General features: G+C 48.0%; 1 protein-coding gene and 2 long non-coding RNA genes across 6 annotated transcripts in view; 1 reads left to right on the forward strand and 2 right to left on the reverse strand.

Annotated features, from left to right (window-relative positions):
• The window catches only part of LOC144337422 (uncharacterized), a 34752-nt gene extending 11700 nt beyond the window's left edge, over window positions 1-23052 (reverse strand). Inside the window, exon 1 of the long non-coding RNA XR_013410530.1 lies at window positions 22860-23052. This is a non-coding gene — a long non-coding RNA (uncharacterized LOC144337422). The remainder of the gene's footprint in view (window positions 1-22859) is intronic.
• Window positions 1-23335, reverse strand: part of ZNF565 (zinc finger protein 565) — a 37589-nt gene that overhangs the window by 1570 nt on the left and 12684 nt on the right. For 3 of the 4 annotated variants that reach the window (XM_015123740.3, XM_015123739.3, XM_077982336.1), the window contains 3 exons: window positions 21154-21227; window positions 9284-9410; window positions 8487-8582 (listed from right to left, as the gene is read on the reverse strand). In XM_015123740.3, the coding sequence (XP_014979226.1) occupies window positions 8487-8582; window positions 9284-9410; window positions 21154-21162 (232 nt within the window). In that variant the 5' untranslated portion in view covers window positions 21163-21227. The remainder of the gene's footprint in view (window positions 1-8486; window positions 8583-9283; window positions 9411-21153; window positions 21228-23335) is intronic. The other variant, XM_015123741.3, reaches the window with a different exon arrangement.
• On the forward strand, window positions 1444-10096 carry LOC144337430 (uncharacterized). Its single transcript, XR_013410538.1, has 3 exons — window positions 1444-1622; window positions 7738-9553; window positions 9803-10096. It is a non-coding gene; the product is annotated as an uncharacterized LOC144337430 (long non-coding RNA).

Below are 23335 nucleotides of genomic sequence, written 5' to 3' on the forward strand. Positions count from 1 at the left end.
ATCACAAGGTCGGGAGTTCACCTGGCCAAGACGGTGAAACCCCATTTCTATTAAAAATACAAAAATTAGCTGGACATGGTGGTGGGCGCCTGTAATCCCAGCTACTGGGGAGGCTAAGGCAGGAGAATCGCTTGAACCCGGGAGGCAGAGGTTGAGCCAAGATCACGCCACTGCACTCCAACCTGGGTGACAGAGCGAGACTCCGTCTCAGAAAAAAAAATAATAACAACCATAGAAAGTGAATGGCTTATATACATCTCAAATATTATACAATTTCAAAAAAGTACATGAAAGCACACTATGTGAAGAGCTCACACGGTGCCAGAAGGGAGCAAGAAGACAGATTAAGCCAGGGGTTCTCAATTTGTTTTCTGTTTTGAGACAGAGTCTTGCTCTGTCTCCCAGGCTGGAGTGCATTGGTACAATCTTGGCTTACTGCAACCTCCGCCTCTTGGGTTCAAGTGATTCTCCTGCCTCAGCCTCCTGAGTAGCTGGGATTACAGGCATGCGCTACCACTCCCGGCTAATTTTTGTATTTTTAGTAGAGATGGGCTTTCACCATATTGGCCAGGCTGGTCTCGAACTCCTGACCTCAAACAATCTACCCGCCCTGGCCTCCCAAAGTGCTGAGATTACAGGTGTGAGCCACCTCCCCTGGCGGAGAACATTTGTATCACTCCAAATAGAAACCCCTGCCCATTAAGCAGTCGCTCCCCATTCCCTATTCCCTCCAGTCCCTGGCAACCATTACTGGCAGAAAGCTACTAATTTTGTCTCTATAAATTTGCCTGTTCTGGACATTTCATGTAAATAAGGCATCTATATTTTCAACACTTCCCACCACATAAAATTGATGTCAATCAAAATGAAAATCTCTGCTTAAACATTTCACTGCCTTCCCATTTCGGTGCATTTAGAATTAATTCCAAAGGCCAGGCAAAGTGGCTCATGCCTTAATCCCAGCACTTTGGGAGTCCAAGGCAAGTGGATCGCTTGAGGTCAGGAGTTCAAGACCAGCCCGGACAACATGGAGAAACCCTTCTCTACTAAAAAATACAAAAATTAGCAGGCATGGTGGCAGGTGCCTATAATCCCAGCTACTTGGGAGACCGAGACACAAGAATCACTTGAACCTAAGAGGCAGAGGTTGCAGTGAGCCAAGATGGCACCACTTCATGCCAGCCTGGGGGACAGAGTAAGAGTCCATCTCAGGAAAAAAAAAAAAAAAAAAAAGAAGCTGGGTGCGGTAGCTCACGTCTGTAATCACAGCACTTTGGGAGACCGAGGTGGGTGGATCACCTGAGGTCAGGTGTTCGAGATCAGCCTGACCAGTATGGAGAAACACCGTCTCTACTAAAAATACAAAATTAGCCGGCCGTGGTGGCGCATGCCTGTAATCCCAACACTTGGGAGGCTGAGGCAGGAGAATCACTTGAATCCGGGAGGCAGAAGTTGTGGTGAGCTGAGACTGCACCACTGCACTCCAGCATGGGCGACAGAGCAAAACTCTGTCTCAAACAAACAAACAAAAAAAATTACAAACTCACTGCCATGGCTCTCAGGGCTCTTGGCAAAGCAGGTCCCTGCTTGTTTCTGTCACCACTCTGTCTCAGCAAGAGCAGGTCCTCTTCACATTGAATATTCTCCCCTTTCCTCCCGGTCTACAAAATCACCAGCCATCTATGAGCATGTAAAATACATCTAGGCCTTTTCCATCTCAGATCTCTCATCAGGTTCTTCCATCTCTCAAGAATCCTGTCCTGGGCTTTTTGCTGCTTTTCTCATCCTTAAGGTCTCAGATGAAAACTCACACACTCGCTCTCTTTTTTTTTTTTTTTTTTTTGAGACAGAGTCTCACTCTGTTGCCCAGGCTGGAGTGCAGTGGTGTGATCTCAGCTGACTGCAACCTCCGCCTCCTGGGTTCAAGCGATTCTCCTGCCTCAGCCTCCCGAGTAGCTGGGACTACAGGTGCCTACCACCACGCCTGGGTAATTTTTGTATTTTTAGTAGAGACGGGGTTTCACCATGTTGGCCAGGCTGGCCTGGAACTCCTGACCTCAGGCGATCTGCCCACCTTGGCCTCCCAGAGTGCTGGGATTACAGGCATGAGCCACCACACCCGGCCCCTTATGTAACGTATATTTTATCCCAATTTTTAAAAATCTAATTAATAAAAGATTGTTATTCTTTCAGAACTGCAAGGAATTAGAAAACACAACAAGCAAATATTCTGTGAAAGACAAGAACACTTTTGTGGAATCAACAGCAATAGGCTTAATATTTTATTTTTATTTATTTATTTTTTGAGACGGAGTCTTGCTCTGTCGCCCAGGCTGGAGTGCAGTGGCCGGATCTCGGCTCACTGCAAGTTCCGCCTCCCGGGTTCACGCCATTCTCCTGCCTCAGCCTCCCGAGTAGCTGGGACTACAGGCGCCCGCCACCTCGCCCGGCTAGTTTTTCTTTTGTATTTTTTAGTAGAGACGGGTTTCACCGTGTTAGCCAGGATGGTCTCCATCTCCTGTCCTCGTGATCTGCCCATCTCGCCCTCCCAAAGTGCTGGGATTACAGGCTTGAGCCACCGCGCCCGGCAGGCTTAATATTTTAATATGGAATTACAGTAGAGTCATACGTATAAACTTGTTTTTGTTTTGTTTTGTTTTGTTTTTGAGATGGAATCTTGTTCTGTTACCAAGGCTAGAGTAAAGACACGCGATTGATCTTGTTCCTTGCAACCTCCGCCTCCCAGGTTCAAGCGATTCTCTTGTCTCAGCCCCCTGAGTAGCTGGGATTACAGGTGCCTGCCACCACACCTGGCTAATTTTTGTATTTTTAGTAGAGATGGGGTTTTGCCATGTTGGCCAGACTGGTCTCGAACTCTTGACCTCAAGTAATCCGCCTATCGGTCTCCCAAAGTGCTGGGATTACAGGCGTGTGCCACTGCGCCCATCCATACATTGTTAATTTATGCATATTCAATTAACTTTGCTCAAAAAAACACACACAGAATGTGGTAGGTGGGATAACGGCACTCAAAGATGTCTGTGTCTTTATTCCTGGAACCTATGAGTGGTATGTCACACAGCAAGGGGAGTTCGAATTCAGATTGCTAACTAGGGCAGGGCTCAGTGGCTCATGCCTGTAATCTCAGCACTTTGTGTGGCCGAGGAGGGTGGATCACCTGAGGTCAGGAGTTCAAAATCAGTCTGACCAACATGGAGAAACCCCGTCTCTACCAACAATACAAAATTAGCTGGGTGTGGTGGTGGGTGCCTGTAATCCCAGCTACTCAGGAGGCTGAGGCAGGAGAATCACTTGAACCCGGGAGGTGGAGGTTGTGGTGAGCAGAGATCTCACCATTGCACTCCAGCTTGGGCAACAAAGACGAAACTCCATCTCAAAAAAAAAAAAAAAAAAAAAAAAAAAGCTAATCAGTTGACCACCATGAGATGGCGAGATTATCCTGGTTTATCTGGGTGGACACAATGTATTCACAAGGGTCCTTAGAAGTGAAAGTGGGAAGGCCAGGTGCAGTGACTCATGCCTGTAATTCCAACACTTTGGGAGCTTTGGGAGGCCTAGGTGGGTGGATCACTTGAGGTCAGGAGTTTGAGACCAGCCCGGCCAACTTGGCGAAATCCTGTCTCTACTGAAAATACAAAAATTAGCTGGGTGTGGTGGCACACTCCTGTAGTCCCAACTACTTGGGAACTTGGGAAGCTGACACTGGAAAATTACTTGAACCTGGGAGGCTGAGGTTGCAATGAGCTGAGATCGTGCCACTGCACTTCAGCGTGGGCGACAGAGTGAGGCTCTGTCTCAAAAAAAAAACCATAAAAGCAAACTTTTTCTGTGAAGGGCCCGATGGTAAATGTTTTAGGGTTTGTGGAATACATAAAGTCTCTATAGCATATTCTTTTTTTTTTTTTTTTTTTTTTAAACACTTTCAAAATACCAAAACTGAGGCCAAGGCCCGGTGGCTCAAGCCTGTAATCCCAGCACTTTGGGAGGCCGAGATGGGTGGATCACAAGGTCAGGAGATCGAGACCATCCTGGCTAACATGGTGAAACCCCGTCTCTACTAAAAAATACAAAAAACTAGCCGGGCGAGGTGGCGGGCGCCTGTAGTCCCACTTGGGAGGCTGAGGCAGGAGAATGGCGTGAACCTGGGAGGCGGAACTTGCAGTGAGCCGAGATCCGGCCACTGCACTTCAGCCTGGGCGACAGAGCGAGACTCCGTCTCAAAAAAAAAAAAAAAAAAAAAATACCACAACTGTTCTTGGCTCTAGGGCTGTATGAAAAACTGGTTATGGACTGCATTTATTTGACCCACAGATTGCAGTTTGCCAACCCCTGGTCTAGGGCACAGGGAAGTAAATGATGGTAAAGATCTTAAGGTCTTGCTTTGCTTAGAAAAACTTCAAAGATACGATTTCCTACCATTTTTCTTTTTTTTTTTTTTCCTGAGATGGAGTCTCGTTCGTGTTGCCCAGGCTGGAGTGCAGTGGGGCGATCTCAGCTCTCTGCAACCTCTGCCTCCCGGACCATTTTTCTTTTTTTTTTTCTTTGAGACGGAGTCTCACTGTGTCTCCCAGGCTGGAGTGCAGTGGCGTGATCTCGGCTCACTGCAAGCTCCGCCTCCCGGGTTCACGCCATTCTCCCGCCTCAGCCTCCCAAGTAGCTGAGACTACAGGCACCCGCCACCACGCCCGGCTAGTTTTTTGTATTTTTAGTAGAGACGGGGTTTCACCATGTTAGCCAGGATAGTCTCGATCTCCTGACCTCGTGATCCACCCGCCTCGGCCTCCCAAAGTGCTGGGATTACAGGCTTAAGCCACCGCACCCGGCCCCATTTTTCAATAAAAGGAGCCAGCACTCTTTTGAGAACTGGCTGATTTAAGGGCTGAGGCAAGAAAAATCTGAAATAACCATGGAACATGCTGTAGTACCAGAAAACATGGAAGTACACAAAAGAGAATGAGGGCGTGTTGAGAGAACCCAGGAGCCAAGCTTAAGGAGTTCTCAAGGGCCAAAGCCTGAACAATTGGAGCAACGAAATAAACCATGAAAGTAGTGACTATAGCCCATAGAATAAAATAAATACCCATGAACTCATCGCGATATAAAGAAATCATTGAATGAATAAATGAATGGGAGGCCAGGAAAAGTGGCTCATGCCTGTACTCCCAGCACTTTGGGAGGCTGAGGTGGGTGGATCACAAGGTCAGGAGATCAAGACCATCCTGGCTAACATGGTAAAACCCCGTCTCTACTAAATATACAAAAAATTAGCCAGGTGTGGTGGCGGGAGCCTGTAGTCATAGCTACTCGGGAGGCTGAGGCAGGAGAACGGCGTGAACCCGGGAGGCAGAGCTTGCAGTGAGCAGAGGTCGCACCACTGCACTCCAGCCTGGCGACAGAGCAAGACTCCGTCTCAAAAACAAAAATAAAAACAAAACAAAACAAAAATAAGTGAATAGGAGAGGGCTAGGGACAGCTCTTCCTTACCAAAGAATTCCAATTAATAAATGGTGACAATATAAGGGACACAGAAAATCAACATTAGGCAAGTGACAGAGTAATAGCTGGTGCAGACAAGGTCTAGTGATGGATGCCAAAATCAGGGGGTGGAAGGAGGAAAAGCAGCACATTTGCCTAGTGTGGAAGTATTTCGCCATAAGATATTTATCAATTACAAATGGAAACTTTACAGGTGAGAAACAAGAGAGGCCCTATTTACCAAGTGATCAAAGTGAACAGCATCTATCTTTTTTTTTTTTTTTCTGAGACGGAGTCTCACTCTGTTGCCCAAGCTGGAGTACAGTGGCGCAATCTCGGCTCACTGCAACCTCTGCTTCCCGGGTTCAAGCGATTCTCCTGCCTCAGACTCCCGAGTAGCTGGGACTACAGGCACCCGCCACCACACCCAGCTAATTTTTGTATTTTTAGTGGAGACAGGGTTTCACCATATTGGCCAGGCTGGTCTCGAACTCCTGACCTTGTGATCCACCCGCCTTGGCCTCCCAAAGTGCGAACAGCACCTATCTTACCAAGTGATCAAAATGAACAGCACCAGTAATATGGCATGTTGATGTTTGATATGTGATACACAGAGAAGAACACAACATCACTTCTGTGATATTCTTGCTAAAATGCAGAATCTCACTGTGAGAAAACATTAGACAAACACGAAGTGAGAGACAATTTACAAAAAACTACTCATTAAGAGGATCAGCTGGCTGGGTGTGGTGGCTCATGCCTGTAATCCCAGCACTTTGGGAGGCTGAGGTGGGCATGTCACTCGAGCTCAGGAGTTTCAGACCAGCCTGGCCAACATAGTGAAACCCCATATCTACCGAATATACAAAAATTAGCCAGGCGTGGTAGTGTGCACCTGTAATCCTAGCTACTCAGGAGGCTGAGACAGGAGAATTACTTGAACCCGGGAGGCAGAGGCTGCAGTGAGCTGAGATCGCACCACTGCACTCCAGCGTGGGTGACAGAGTGAGATACCGTCTCAGAAAAAAACAACAAAAAATTTTTATTTATTTATTTATTTTGAAATGGAGTGTTGCTCTGTCACCCAGGCTGGAGCGCAGTGGCACGATCATAGCTCACCGCAGCCTTGATCTACCAGGCTCTAGTGATTCTCCTGCCTCAGCCTCTTGATTAGCTGGGACTACAGGTGTGTGCCACCTTGCCTGGCTAATTTTTGTATTTTTTGTAGAGAAGGGGTCTTGTAGCCGGGCGCGGTGGCTCACGCCTGTAATCCCAGCACTTTGGGAGGCCGAGGCAGGCGGATCATGAGGTCAGGAGATCGAGACCATCCTGGCTGACACAGTGAAACCCCGTCTCTACTAAAAATACAAAAAATTAGCCGTGTGCTGTGGCGGGCGCCTGTAGTCCCAGCTACTCGGGAGGCCGAGGCAGGAGAATGGCGTGAACCCGGGAGGCGGCGCTTGCAGTGAGCCGAGATCGCGCTACTGCACTCCAGCCTGGGCGACAGAGCGAGACTCTGTCTCAAAAAAAAAAAAAAAAAAAAAGGAGAAGGGGTCTTGCTATGCTGTTCAGGCTGATAAATGTCATTTTTAAAGAAAAAAAAAAAAACAAAACCAGTCTTTTCGTGTGGCCAAAAACTGAGGGAAACTTTAAGAGTCTTCTTTAGATAGAGAGAAAATGATCCCAGATGAAAAATAAAAATGACGTCCGGGCGCGGTGGCTCAAGCCTGTAATCCCAGCACTTTGGGAGGCCGAGACGGGCGGATCACGAGGTCAGGAGATCGAGACCATCCTGGCTAACACGGTGAAACCCCGTCTCTACTAAAAAATACAAAGAACTAGCCGGGCGAGGCGGCGGGCGCCTGTAGTCCTAGCTACTCGGGAGGCTGAGGCAGGAGAATGGCGTAAACCCGGGGGGGCGGAGCTTGCAGTGAGCTGAGATCCGGCCACTGCACTCTAGCCCGGGCGACAGAGCCAGACTCCGTCTCAAAAAAAAAAAAAAAAAAGAAAGAAAAATAAAAATGACAACAACAGGCTGGGCATGGGGCTCACACCTGTAATCCCAGCACTTTGGGAGGCCGAGGTGGGCAGATCACAAGGTAAGGAGATTGAGACCATCCTGGCTAACACAGTGAAACCCCGTCTCTACTAAAAAATACAAAAAACTAGCCGGGCGAGGTGGCGGGCGCCTGTAGTCCCAGCTACTCGGGAGGCTGAGGCAGGAGAATGGCGGGAACCCAGGAGGCGGAGCTTATGAGCTGAGATCCGGCCACTGCACTTCAGCCTGGGCGACAGAGCGAGACTCCGTCTCAAAAAAAATAAAAATAAAAAAATAAAAAAGACAACAATAGCGGAGAAGTTAGGAAAGGGTCACTGGTGATTCAGGATTCACAGATTCCAATACTGTCCACCAAGTGGCAATCGAGAATACTCACTAACATTTACGTAGTCATCACAATTGCCTTTCTGGGCACTTTCACACTATATTTCATGCCTGGTCAAGAAAATAAGTTTTCTAAGGGATGAAGATACTTGTAGAAAAAAGGATCTGGCTGGGTACTGTGGCTCACACCTGTAATCTCACTTTGGCCTCCCAAAGTGGGAGGCTCGCTTAAGCCCAGGAGATGGAGGCTGCAGTGAGCTGTGATCATGCCACTGCACTCCAGCATGGATGACAGAGTGAGATTCTGCCTCTAAAAAAAAGGATACAAAGTACAGGTAAAAAGGTGGCCACTGGGGAAGAAATAGGTACATCTCTTTTTAAAAAGGAAGGAAAATGTGAGAGAACAGAGAAGAGAGATGAATTAATGGGAGTAGGCCAAGGTTCTCTTGGGAGCTGATGCTAATAAGGTCTTTACTCGCCACATCTTCACATTTCAGGCCTTTCTTCCACAGTAGGGCTTTGAGGCAACTTCCCACAGTAACTCAAGTTGCTCCTGTCAGTCGACGCACCCAGGGACCTCCCCCTGTCGAAACCAGCCCTCGCTCACCTGGGCACCATGGTCCTGTCACATCATTTGCAATCATCCAGGGCTCTTTCCCTTGCTCCAATAAGGAGACGACATCAGGCTTAGAAATGGAGAGTCCTGTTTACAGGAAAAGAAACGGGGTGTGATGAGACTGCTCCAAAATCCAAACCCAGTTCCCTGGTCACCATGGAAAAGACGCAATCACAAGGCAGGCGGAAGGTTGTCTGAAGGATGGGAAGACCTAGGTGCCCAGTGGAATGACTTGTTTCCAATTCCACAAAGGACAAAACAATTTTTCAGTCACCAGAAATTCAGTCAGAAAGTTGTAAGTTACCCTAGAAATTCACAATGAAGAAACCAGAAATTCCAGAAGGGTAGTCCTGAATTATGTGGAGTAGATGTGTGGTGACCACTCTCCATGAACTCCTCCTTCCCCTCCAATCTATTCCTTGATGCTCCTGGCCTTGTTCTGTGCCCGGCTCTGGGATCCCAACAGCTCACTGTAAGAACTGCATTACCCATGCCCTCTGGGTTCTCATTGGCTTTGGCAGACAAAAAGCATCAGCTGGAGATCAGCGGACAGGAGGAGAGCGAGCACTGGGCATTTCTTACCCCTCTCTCTCCCTCCTTTAACCCAGGAGCTCTGGAAGTAGCTACAGCAATTGCTGGCTGGTCCCCTCTCCATGGCTGTAGTTTGTAGCATCTCCCGTGACAGTTTCCTCTCCTCACCCATTTAGGCAGAGATGGAAACAGCACCCCATGGTTGTAGTCCCCAGTGCCTTGCTTTCCGTCTGGCCTGTGCGATACAATCTCCTTACCTAGTGAGGCCAAGTGACCAAAGTTCTCCAGAGTCACCTCCCTGTACAAGTCCCTCTGAGCAGGTTCCAGGCACTTCCATTCTTCCAGAGAGAACTCTATAGCCACGTCCCTGAATGTCACCAGTCCCTGAAACAATAAACCCACACATTTGGGTATATTAAGAAACGTTTTTCCACTTTTTATTATGAAAATTTTCAGAATGCACAAAAGTACAAAAGTATACAGTAATGACCCCCTATATGCATCAGTCTGCTTCAACAGCTAACAAGGTGCACCCTGTTTCATCTCTTCCCTTCTATCTTTTACTCCCCATGTACTGTGAGGCAAATCTCACATGCCACACATCATAATACTTCACCCACAGATACTTTAGTATCCAACAGATTATTGACTTCTCTTAGAAAAACATATAATAGCCGGGCGCGGTGGCTCACGCCTGTAATCCCAGCACTTTGGGAAGCTGAGGCGGGCGGATCACGAGGTCAGGAGATCAAGACCATCCTGGCTAACACGGTGAGACCTCATCTCTACGAAAAATACAAAAAATTAGCCAGGCATGGTGGTGGGCACCTGTAGTCCCAGCTACTCAGGAGGCTGAGGCAGGAGAATGGCATGAACTCGGGAGGTGGAGTTTGCAATGAGCCGAGATGGTGCCACTGCACTCCAGTCTGGGCAACAGAGCAAGACTCCATCTCAAAAAAAAAAAAAAAAAGAAAAACACATAATACTCAGAATATCATTATCATACTTAATTAATGTATCAATAATTTCCCAATCAACAGATTAAGTTCTAATTGCCCCAATGTTCTCAATTTTTTTTTTTTTTGAGATGGAGTTTCACTCTTGTTGCCCAGGCTAGAGTGCAATGGCGCGATCTCAGCTCACCACAACCTCTGCGCACTGAGTTCAAGCGATTCTCCTGCCTCAGCCTCCCAAGTAGCTGGGATTACAGGTGTGCACCACCACATCTGGCTAATTTTCTTTTTTAGTAGAGACAGGGTTTCTCCATGTTGGTCAGGCTGGTCTCGAACTCCTGACCTCAGGTGATCCACCCGCCTCGGCCTCCCAAAGTGCTGGGATTACAGGCGTGAGGCCGCATCCGGCCTCTTTTTTTTTTTTTTAAGACCGAGTCTCACTCTGTTGCTCAGGCTGGAGTGCAGTGGTGTGTGGAGTGCAGTGTAGTGGAATGGAGTACAATGGCTCACTGCAACCTCTGCCTCCCAGGTTCAAGCAATTATCCTGCCTTAGCCTCCCAAGTAGCTGGGGTTATAGGCACCCGCTACGGCGCCCAGTAAATGTTTTTTGTATTTTTAGTAGAGACGAGGTTCTTCCATGTTGGCCAGGCTGGTCTCAAACTCCTGGCCTCAAGTGATCTGCCCTCAAGTGATCCTGGCCTCCCAAAGTGTTGGGATTATAAGCATGAGCCAGTGCACCTGGCCTCGAATTTTTTTTTTTTTTTTTTTTTTTTTGAGACGGAGTCTCGCTCTGTCACCCAGGCTGGAGTGCAGTGGCCGGATTTCAGCTCACTGCAAGCTCCGCCTCCCGGGTTCACGCCATTCTCCTGCCTCAGCCTCCGGAGTAGCTGGGACTACAGGCGCCCGCCACCTCGCCCGGCTAGTTTTTTGTATTTTTTAGTAGAGACGGGGTTTCACCGGGTTAGCCAGGATGGTCTCGATCTCCTGACCTTGTGATCCGCCCGTCTCGGCCTCCCAAAGTGCTGGGATTACAGGCTTGAGCCACCGCGCCCGGCCGAATTTTTTTTTTTTTTTTCTGAGACATGGTCTTGCTCAGTCACCCAGGCTGGAGTACAGTGGTGTGTTCATGGTTCACTGCAGCCTCGACCTCAGCTCAAACAATCCTCCCATCTCAGCCTCCCAAGTAGCTAGGACCACAGTGTGTGTGCACAACCATGCCCAGCTAATCTTTATATTATTTGTAGAGAGGAGGGTCTCACTATGTTGCCCAGGCTGGTCTTCAGTTCCTGGGCTCAAGTGATCCTTCCACCTGGGCCTCCCAAAGTGCTGGGATTACAGGCGTGAGCCACTGTGCCCAGCAGTGATTTTTCTAAATTAACAAATTCAGTGCTTACCAAAAGTGATTTTTTTTTTTTTTTTTTGAGACAGAGTTTCACTGTTGTTGCCCAGGCTGGAGTGCAAAGGCACGATCTCGGGTCACCGCAACCTCCAACTCCCGGGTTCAAGTGATTCTCCTGCCTCAGCCTCCCAAGTAGCTGGGATTACAGGCACCCACCACCACATTCAGCTAATTTTTGTGTATTTTTAGTAGAGACGGGGTTTCTCCGAGGTGGGCGGATCACCTGAGGTTGGGAGTTTGAGACCAGCCTCACCAACATGGAGAAACCCCGTCTCTACTAAAAATACAAAATTAGCTGGGTGTGGTGGTGTATGCCTGTAATCCCAGCTACTCAGGAGGCTGAGGCAGGAGAATTGCTTGAACCTGGGAGGCAGAGGCTTCAGTGAGCTGAGATCACGACACTGCACTCCAGCCTGGGCAACAAGAGCGAAACTCCATCTCAAAAAAAAAAAAAGAAAGAAACATTTGAATTAGTAGAGTTCCCACCTTCTGGATTTGACGGATTGCATCTTCGTGATGTAGTTTCACAGGTGCTTAATTTCCATATTCCCTGTGAAACAGCAGTTAGATCTGGGGGTCTGACTTCCATTTTCGAGGGAAGGGCATTAATATATCAGGGATGGGCCGGGCGCGGTGGCTCAAGCCTGTAATCCCAGCACTTTGGGAGGCCGAGACGGGCGGATCACGAGGTCAGGAGATCGAGACCATCCTGGCTAACACAATGAAACCCCGTCTCCACTAAAAATACAAAAAAATTAGCCGGGCGTGGTGGCGGCGCCTGTAGTCCCAGCTACTCGGGAGGCTGAGGCAGGAGAATGGCGGGAACCCGGGAGGCGGAGCTTGCAGTGAGCCGAGATCGCGCCACTGCACTCCAGCCTGGGCAACAGAGCGAGACTCCGCCTCAAAAAAAAAAAAAAAAAAATATATATATATATATATATATATATATATATATCAGGGATGGTGGTGTGTACTTCCTGTAGCATCCCATTAGGAGGCACATAATGACTGGACATGCCTTTATTTATTATTTGAGACAGGGTCTCACTCTGTCACCCAGGTTGGAGTGTTGTGGCGCAATCGTAGCTCACGGGAGCCTTGACCTCCCAACTCAAGCTATCCCCCTGCCTCAGCCTCCCAAGTAGCTGGCACTAAAGGTGTGCACCACCATACCCAGCTAATTTTTTATTTTTTGTAGAGATGGGGTCTCACTATGTTGTCCAGGCTGGTCTTGAATTCCTGGACTCAAGTGATCCACCCACCTTGACCTACCAAAGTGCTGGGATTATAGGTGTGGGCCACTGTGCCTGGCCCAATTTTTTTTTTTTTTTTTTTGAGACGGAGTCTTGCTCTGTCACCCAGGCTGGAGTGCAGTGGCCAGATCTCGGCTCACTGCAAGCTCCGCCTCCCGGGTTCACGCCATTCTCCTGCCTCAGCCTCCCGAGTAGCTGGGACTACAGGCACCTGCCACCTCACCCGGCTAGTTTTTTGTAATTTTTAGTAGAGACGGGGTTTCACCGTGTTAGCCAGGATGGTCTCGATCTCCTGACCTCGTGATCCGCCCGTCTCGGCCTCCCAAAGTGCTGGGATTACAGGCTTGAGCCACCGTGCCCGGCCTCCAATTTTTTTAAGACACAGAATCTTGCTCTGTCACCCAGGCTGGAGTGCAGTGGTGCAATCATGGCTCACTGTTGCCTCAAATTCCTGAGCTCAAGCAATCCTCCCACCTCAGCCTCCCAAGTGACTGGGACTACAGGCACATGTCACCATACTAAGCTATTTTTGTTAAAAATTATTTTTTGTAGAGGTGAGGTCTTGCTATATTGTCCAGGCTGGTCTCAAACTTCTGGGCTCAAGCAATCCTCCCACCTTGGCCTTCCAAAGCGCTGGGATTAAAAGTCGAGCCACAGTGCCTGTCTTTTACCATTTTTTTTGTTTTGTTTTTGTTATGCTTTGTTTTGTTTTTTTGTTTGGTTTCTGAGATGCAGTCTCTCCCTGTTGCCCAGGCCAGAGTGCAGTGGCATGATTTCGGCTCACTACAACCTCCGCCTTCCAGGTTCAAGTGATTCTCCTGCCTCAGCCTCCCAAGTAGCTGGGATTACAGGTGCATGCCACCACGCCTGGCTAATTTTTTTATTTCTTATTTTTTGAGACATAGTCTCACTCTGTCGCCCAGGCTGGAGTGCAGTGGCACAATCTCGGCTCACCGCAACCTCCACCTCCCGGGTTCAAGTGATTCTCCTGCCTCAGCCTCCAGAGTAACTGGGATTACAGGCGCATGCTACCACTCCTGGCTAATTTTTGTATCTTTAGTAGAGACGGGGTTTCACCATGTTGGCCAGGCTGGTTTTGAACACCTGACCTCAGGTGATCTACCTGCCTCGGCCTCCCAAGGTGTTGGGATTGCAGGCGTGAGCCACCATGCCTGGCCCCTAATTTTTGTAGTTTTAATAGAGATGGGGTTTCACCATGTTGGCCAGGCTGGTTGTGAACTCCTGACCTCAAGTGATCTAACCCTCTCATTCTCCCACAGTGTTGGGATTACAGGTATGAGCCACTGTGCTCAGCCTCCTGTCCCTTTTTTTTTTTTTTTTTCTTGAGACAGAGTCTCACTCTGTCACCCGGGCTGGAGTGCAGTGGTGCAATCTTGGCTTACTGCAACCCCCGCCTCCCAGGTTCAAGCAATTCTCCTGCCTCAGTCTCCCGAAGAGCTGGGACTACAGGCGCATGCCACCATGCACGGCTAATTTTTTGTATTTTTAGTAGAGACGGAGCTTTATCATGTTGGCCAGGCTGGTCTCAACCTCCTGACCTCATGATCTGCCCACCTTGGTCTCCCAAAGTGCTGGGATTACAGGCGTGAGCCACCATGCCCAGCCCACCTGTCCCATTTTAAATGAGGTTAAAATTGATTAGTAGGGTCAGGTTTTGACAAGCTGACTCATCCAGTAAATATATTGAGGAGATGAAGAAGAATTTTTTTTTTGAGATGGAGTCTTACCCTGTTTGCCCAGGCTGGAGTGCAGTGGTGCGATCTCAGTTCACTGCAAGCTCCGCCTCCCGGGTTCACGCCATTCTCCTGCCTCAGCCTCCTGAGTAGCTGGGACTACAGGTGCCCGCCACTGTGCCCGGCTAATTTTTTTGTATTTTTAGTAGAGACGGGGTTTCACCATGTTGGTTAGACTGGTCCTGACCTCGTGATGCGCCCACCTTGGCCTCCCAAAGTGTTGGGATGACAGGCTCAGCCACTGCACCCAGCCTAATTTTGATTTTTAATATTTTTTTTTTGTAGAGACAGAATCTCACTATGTTGCCCAGGCTGGTCTCAAACCTCTGGTCTGAAGTGATCCTCCCGCCTCAGCCTCCCAAAGCACTGGGATTACAGGCCTGAGCCACTATACCTGGCCAAGGACATTTACGAGGAGATGAAGAAGGGCACTGGAGGAAGGAGGTAATGAAGCATGACAGAATCTAGAGCTGCAGGCCTGTGCCATGAAGGAAGCATAATAAGCACAGTTATATGACTAACGGTTCATATAGCCTTGAGCACTCCTGTGGCTACAGATAAAACTGTCTGCAGACAGCAGGACACTTCTATCTTCCATGGCCTGGGAATGAGCAGAAAAGAGCTAAGTGGGGTCCCATAAATAAGTGAAATAGGCTGGGCGTGATGGCCCATGCCTGTAATCCCAGCACTTTGGGAGGCCGAGGTGGGTGGATCACCTGAGGTCAGAAGTTCAAGACCAGCCTGGTTAACATGGCGAAACCCAGTCTCTACTAAATATACAAAAACTAGCTGGGTGTCGTGGCGGGCGCCTGTAATTCCAGCTACTCAGGAGGCTGAGGCAGGAGAATCGCTTGAACCCGGGAGGCAGAGGTTGCAGTGAGGTGAGATCGCGCCATTGCGCTCCAGCCTGGGCAGGCAACAAGAGCAAAACTTCGTTCCATCCAATAAATAAATAAATAAATAAATAAGAAAGAAAGTAAGGAAGCGAAATAGCAAAACACACAAAACACACAGCAAACGTGGGCCTGGCAAATAATAATGTCTTTCAACAACGAGTCCACGCTGGGCGTGGTGGCTCATACCTGTAATCCCAGCACTTTGGGAGGCTGAGGTGGGTTGATCACTTGAGGCCAGGAGTTCAAGACCAGCCTGCCAACTGGGCATGGTGGTAATTCCAGCACTTTGGGAGGCTGAGGCAGGTGAATCACCTGAGGTCAGGAGTTCAAGAACATCCTGGCCAACATGGTGAAATCCCGTCTCTACTAAAAATACAAAAAATTAGCTGGGCGTGGTGGCGGGTGCCTGTAATCCCAGCTACTTGGGGGGCTGAGGTAGGAGAATCGCTTGAACCCAGGAGGCTGACGTTGCAGTGTGCTGAGATTGTGACACTGCACTCCAGCCTGGGCAACAAGAGTGAAATTCTGTTTCAAAAAAAAAAAAAAAAAGTCCAGCCCAGCCAACAGGGCAAAACAACCCTGTCTCTACTAAAAATACAAAAAATTAGCCAGGCGTGGTGGTGCACACCTGTAATCCCAGCTACTCAGGAGGCTGAGGCAAGATAATAGCTTGAACCCGGGAGGCAGAGGTTGCAGTGAGCCGAGATCGTGACCCTGCACTCCAGCCTGGGTGACAGAGTGAGATTCTGTCTCAAAAAAACAAACAACAACAACAATAAAACCCAAAAAAGAAATTAGCTGGGCATGATGGTGCATGCCTGTAGTCCCAGCTACTAGGGAGGCTGAGGCAGGAGAATCGCTTGAACCTGGTAGGTGGAGATTGCAGTGAGCTGAGATTGCGCCACTGCACTCCAGCCTGGGCGACAGAGCAAGACCCCATCTCAAAAACAATATAAATAAATACATAGAAATGAAAGAAGGAAGAGAGAAGGAAGTTAGAAAGGAGGGCAGGCAGGCAGGCAGAAAGACACAGACTGTTATTGGCTGCATACTATTGTAGGTTATGTCTTGTAAGATACGTTGATTCCACTATTTTCGTGCACTTAGCTTAAATAAGATGTGTATGTTAAAGTGGCTTATATCTAAAAGGCAATAACAAATGCTAGTGAGGATGTGAACAGAAGGGAACCCTTGGACACTTTGTTGGGAATGTAAATTAGTGAATGTAAATCACTATGGAGAACAGTTTGGAGGTTCCTCAAAAAACTAAAAACGGAGCTACCCTGTGGTCCAGCAATACCACTGCTGGGTATATACAAGAAAGGAAATCAGTAGTCCAGGCACGGTGGCTCATGCCTGTAATCCCAGCACTTTGGGAGGCCAAGGTGGGCAGATAACCTGAGGTCAAGAGTTCCAGACCAGCCTGGCCAACGTGGTGAAACCCCATTTCTGCCGGGCGCGGTGGCTCAAGCCTGTAATCCCAGCACTTTGGGAGGCTGAGACGGGCGGATCACGAGGTCAGGAGATCGAGACCATCCTGGCTAACACGGTGAAACCCCATCTCTACTAAAAAATACAAAAAACTAGCCGGGCGAGGTGGCGGGCGCCTGTGGTCCCAGCTACTCCAGAGGCTGAGGCAGGAGAATGGCGTAAACCTGGGAGGCGGAGCTTGCAGTGAGCTGAGATCCGGCCACTGCACTCCAGCCTGGGCGACAGAGCCAGACTCAGTCTCAAAAAAAAAAAAAAAAAAAAAAAAAGAAACCCCATTTCTACTAAAAATACAAAAAATTAGCTAGGCATGGTGGTGTACGCCTATAATCCCAGCTACTTGGGAGGCTGAGGCAGGAGAATCGCTTGAACCCAGGAGGTGGAGGTTGCAGTGAGCCAAGATCGTGCCACTGCCGGCTTGGGCAACAAGAACGAAATTCTGTCTCAAAAAAAAAAAAAAAAAAAAAAAAAGAAAAGAAAAGAAAAGAAAGAAAATCAGTATATGGAAGAGATATCTGCACTCCATGTTTGCGGCAGCACTGTCCACAATAGTCAAGATTTGGAATCAACCCAAGTGTCTGTCAACAGATGAATGGATAAAGAAAATGTGGTACATATACACAATAGAGTACTATTCAGCCACAAAAAGAATGAGATCTGGTCATCTGCAACATGAATGGAACTGGAGGTCATTATGCTACATGAAATAAGCCAGGCACAGAGAGACAAACTGCATGTTCTCACTTATTTGTGGATCTAAAAATCAAAACAATTCAACTCATGGTCATAGAGAGTGGAAGGATGATTACTGAAGGCTGGGAAGGGCACAGGGAGGCTGAGGGGGAGGTGGGGATGGTTAATGGGTACAAAAAATAGAAAGAATAAGACCTACTATTGGGTAGCACAACAGGCTGACTATAGTCAATAAGAACTTAATTGTACTTTTTTTTTTTTTTTTTTTGAGATGGAGTTTTGCTGTCACCCAGGCTGGAGTGCAGTCGCATGATCTTAGCTCACTGCAACCTCTGCTGTGGGGTTCAAGTCATTCTCCTGCCTCAGTCTCCAGAGTAGCTGGGATTACAGGCACCCACCACCACACCCAGCTAATTTTTGTATTTTTTAGTAGAGATGGGGTTTCCTCATGTTGGCCAGGCTGGTCTTGAACTCCTGATCTCAAATGATCTGCCTGCCTTGGCCTCCCAAAGTGCTGGGATTACAGGTGTGAGCCACCGTGCCTGGCCTAACTGTATATTTTAAAACAAAGAGTGTCATTGGAATGTTTGTAACTCAAAGGATAAATGCTTGAGGGGTTGGATATCCCATTCTTCATGATATGCTTATTTCACACTGCATGCCTGTATCACAACATCTCATGTACTCCATAAATACACACACCTACTATGTACTGACAAAAATTTAAAATTAAAAAAAAAATTAAAAACACAAGATGTGTAAAATCTTCAGGATTTATTATATGCTTGCTAATATTCACATTCCTTCACTGTCCACTTCTGCTTGTTCCTGAAATCAGAAAGCTGATAGAGGATGTACATCCATATATGTTGTAGGTTACATAAATGTGACCTACAACCAACACATATGTTCAACCTTAAAATGGACCATTTTACGGTTATTCATTTCTCATACATATCCTTGCAAGACTGAAGAGTGTTCCGTCACTAAAGTTCCCAATCACGGCCCCTTCCTAAAGGTCTCACAAAACAGATGTTACCACATACAGAGACCAAGACCAATCCCTACAACTGCTACCATGTCTACGTGGAGAGAGAAGGCTGTGGGCTTCTACTGCAAACACCCTGATGTTGGGTAAAACATAACACCCTTTTAAATGAATTTCTTTCCTTCTTTCTCTCTCTCTTTTTTTTGAGACAGTGTCTAACTCTGTTGCCCAGGCTGCAGCACAGTGGCGTGATCTCGTCTCACTGCAACCTCTGCCTCCCAGGCTCAAGCAATTCTCCTGCCTGAGCCTCCTGAGTAGCTGGGACTACAGGTGGCACACCATTGCACGCAGCTAAATTTCGTATATACATATTTTATGTAGAGACAGGCTTTTGCCATGTTGTGCAGGCTGGTCTTGTACTCCTGAGCTCAGGTAATTCACCTGCCTTGGCCTCCCAAAGTGCTGGGATTACAGGTGTGAGCCACCATGCCTAACTTTGTGTTTTTAAATTTAAATTTAAATTTTTGTTTGTAGAGATGGGGTCTCACTACATTGCCCCAGCTGGTCTTGAACTCCTGGTCTCAAGTGATCCTCCTACCTTGGCCTCCCAAAGTGTTGGAATTACAGGGTGAGCCACTGTGCCCGGCCAGAACTTTTCTTAATGCTGGTTATATCTATCAACATTTTCCCACCTTAGAAATTAAAAGAAAGAAATTTAATTTTTTTTTTTTTTTTTTTTTTGAGACAGTCTCATTCTATCAGTCAGTCTGGAGTGCAGTGATACAATCTTGGCTCACTGCAACCTCTGCCTCCCAGGTTCAAGTGATTCTCCTGCCTCAGTCTCCTGAGCAGCTGGAATTACAGACATGTGCCACCATGGCCGGCTAATTTTTGTATTTTTAGTACAGACAGTTTCATCGTGTTTGTCAGGCTGGTCTCGAACTCCTGACCTCAGGTGATCCATCTGCCTCAGCCTCCCAAAGTGCTGGATTACAGGTATCAGACACTGCATCCAGCTGAGAAATTTTAAAAATATTTTAACAACAAATAAACCTGTTACCTATTAATATCAATAACATATATTTTATGAAACATAACTCTATTGTCAAAATCAAAAAATTTAGTGGTATTGTTTTACATTTTTGTAAATATCTTTAATGATTGGTCAACTAAAAGAAAGTTGGAATTTTTTTTTTTTTTTTTTGAGACGGAGTCTCGCTCTGTTGCCCAGGCTGGAGTGCAGTGGTGCAATCTCAGCTCACTGCAACCTCTGCCTCACAGCTTCAAGCGATTCTCTTGCCTCAGCCTCCCGAGTAGCTGGGACTACAGATACCTGCCACTGCACCCAGCTAATTTCTATATTTTTAGTAGAGACGGAGTTTCACCATGTTGACCAGGATGGTCTTGATCTCTTGACCTTGTGACCCACCCGCCTTGGCCTCCCAAAGTGCTGTGATTACAGGTGTGAGCCACCACACTCGGCCTATATATATATTTTGTGAGACAGAGTCTCACTGTGTCGCCCAAGCTGGAGTGCAGTGGCATGATCTCTGCTTATGACAACCTTGGCCGCCTGGGTTCAAGTGATTCTCCTACTTCAGTCTCTCAAGTAGCTGGGGTTATAGGCATCCACCACCACTGTGCCCAGCTATATATATATATATATTTTTTGACAGTATTAAATGTCTTGTGATTTTTTCAAGAGGGGGTAACATTTAAAAATAGAATAAAGAATCCAGGTGCCATGGCTCATGCCTGTAATCCCAGTACTAGGAGGCTGAGGTGGAAGGACTGCGTGAGCCCCAGAGTTTGAGACCAGTCTGGGTAACACAGTGAGACCTGGTCTCTACAAAAACTTAAAAAGTTAGCTGGGAGTGGTGGCATGTGGCTGTGGTCCTAGCTACTTGGGAGGCTGAGGTGGGAGGATGGCTTGAGCCCAGGAGGCTGAGGCTGCAGTGAGCCTTGATTGCACCACTGTGCTCCAGTCTGGGTGACAGAGTGAGACCCTGTCTCAAAAAATGAAACAAAGCAAAAACACAGAAGAAAGAAACCACCCAAGACAATGGAAAAGATGAAACTATTTTATTTCATCTTTGGCCCCCTTCAACCACAGTTATGATAAGGGAGATGCTCATATTTCTCTCAAGAGAAGGTATTTCTACCATACTGGTGCTCTGCTAAGAGCATGTATTTATTTATTTATTATTTATTCCTTTATTTAGACAGAGTCTCGTTCTGTCTCCCAGGGTGGAGTGCAGTGGGGCAATCTTGGCTCCCTACAACCTCCATCTCCCAGGTTCAAATGATTCTCCTGCCTCAGCCTCCTGAGTAGCTGGGACTACAGGTATGCAGTACCACGCCTGGCTAATTTTTATATTTTTAGTAGAGACGGGGTTTCACCATGTTGTCCAGGCTGGGCTCGAACTCCTGGCCTCAAGCGATCCGCCCGCCTCAGCCTCCCAAAGTGCTGAGATTACAGGCATGTGCCACCACGCCCAGCCTATGCTCTGCTAAGAGGACTACAGACACGTGGACAATGCTGGAGAGGAGAGGGCCACCGAGGGACTTGGGCACCATCACTCATCTCCCGGAATGGACGAACTGTGAAAAGGATACAGGGAAGCTCCAGGATAAAAAACACAGTGTCCATATAATCTGGGGTGAAGACAGATTATTCTAAGGATAGAAGGAATTTCAACATACCTGGGCCATGGCTTTTAGAACTATTTGACCTGCTCTGATTTCTCTGGATTCTTCTCTTGGACAAGTGCAGAGTCCTGAAAAAGCAAAATGGGGGGAGATGGGATAACCTCTGATAAACCGAGCTTGCCTCAGCACTCCCAAATAGATGAGCTTAAAAGAACTGTACTTCCAATGTCTCGGATCTGCTTCTCCCACCTCTCCATGTCCTACCACACAAGAACTAACATTAAGAACTACGGAGTTGGCCGGGCGCGGTGGCTCAAGCCTGTAATCCCAGCACTTTGGGAGGCCGAGGCAGGTGGATCACGAGGTCAGGAGATCGAGACCATCCTGGCTAACATGGTGAAACCCCGTCTCTACTAAAAATACAAAAAACTAGCCGGGCGTGGTGGCGGGCGCCTGTAGTCCCAGCTACTCGGAGGCTGAGGCGGGAGAATGGCGTGAACCCGGGAGGTAGAGCTTGCAGTGAGCCGAGATCGCGCCACTGCACTCCAGCCTGGGCGACAGAGCGAGACTCCGTCTCAAAAAAAAAAAAAAAAAGGCCGGGCGCGGTGGCTCAAACCTGTAATCCCAGCACTTTGGGAGGCCGAGACGGGTGGATCACGAGGTCAGGAGATCGAGACCATCCTGGCTAACATGGTGAAACCCCGTCTCTACTAAAAAAATACAAAAAACTAGCCGGGCGAGGTGGCGGGCGCCTGTAGTCCCAGCTACTCGGGAGGCTGAGGCAGGGGAATGGTGTGAACCCGGGAGGCGGAGCTTGCAGTGAGCCGAGATCGCGCCACTGCACTCCAGCCTGGGCTGGGCGACAGAGCGAGACTCCGTCTCAAAAAAAAAAAAAAAAAAAAAAAAAAAAAGAAATGGGGTTTCACTCTGTCACCCAGGCTGGAGTGCAGCGGCACGATCTCGGATCACTGCAAGCTCTGCCTCCCAGACTCAAGTGATCCTTCCACCTCAGCCTCCCAACTAGCTAGGATCACAGGCATGCACCACCACACCTGGCTAATTTTTGCATTTTTGGTACAGATATGGTTTTGCCATGTTGGCCAGGCTGGTCTTGAACTCCTGAGCTCAAGTGATCTGCCTACCTCGGCCTCCAAAAGTGCTGGGATTACAGATGTGAGCTACCGAGCCCAGCTAAGAAGACTAACTTAATCGATGGGGATGGTGTCAAGAAAACTTTTCCGTAAAATGTAGAATAGGAATTGGGTTCTGAAATCTCAGGGAGGTTTAATAGGCAGAAAAGGGACAGAGAATATTGTGAGCACAGTGAAATGCAATGGCAAAAACACTGGACTGAAAGCGAATGGTGTGTTTGGGAGACTGAGAATGATTTGGAATGAGTTGTGTAGTTTGCGGAAATGTCTAGATAAGTGCTGTCCAACAGGATGTTCTGTGAGGATGGAAATCTTCAAATCCGCGCTGTAAATATTGTAGTCATAGGTGGCTACTGAGCATATGAAATGTGGCTAGTATGGCTGAGAAACTAAAGTTTTTATTTGATTTTAATTAATCTAAATTTAAATTTAATTAGCTCTAGAATCTAGAGGCAGATAATGCTGGAGATAACATCAGGGGTTAGAATATGAAGGTGTACGGGCTGGGCGCAGTCGCTCACGCCTGTCATCCCAGCACTCTGGGAGGCCGAGGTGGGCCAATCACCTGAGGTCAGGAGTTCGAGACCAGGCTGGCCAACATGGTGATACCCCCTCTCTACTAAAAATATAAAAATTAGCCAGGCATGGTGGTGCATGCCTGTATCCAGCTACTTGGGAGGCTGAGGCAGGAGAATTGCTTGAACGAACCTGGGAGGCGGAGGTTGTAGTGAGCCAAGATCACGCCACTCCACTCCAGCCTGGGCCACAAAGCGAGATTCTGTTTCAAAAAAAAAAAAAAAGAGCCGGGCGCGGTGGCTCAAACCTGTAATCCCAGCACTTTGGGAGGCCGAGACGGGTGGATCACGAGGTCAGGAGATCGAGACCATCCTGGCTAACATGGTGAAACCCCGTCTCTACTAAAAAAAATACAAAAAACTAGCCGGGCGAGGTGGCGGGCGCCTGTAGTCCCAGCTACTCGGGAGGCTGAGGCAGGAGGATGGCGTAAACCCGGGAGGCGGAGCTTGCAGTGAGCTGAGATCGGGCCACTGCACTCCAGCCTGGGCGACAGAGCGACACTCCGTCTC

Source organism: Macaca mulatta, chromosome 19 (genome assembly GCF_049350105.2).
Source record: "Macaca mulatta isolate MMU2019108-1 chromosome 19, T2T-MMU8v2.0, whole genome shotgun sequence".
Lineage (NCBI taxonomy): Eukaryota > Metazoa > Chordata > Mammalia > Primates > Cercopithecidae > Macaca > Macaca mulatta.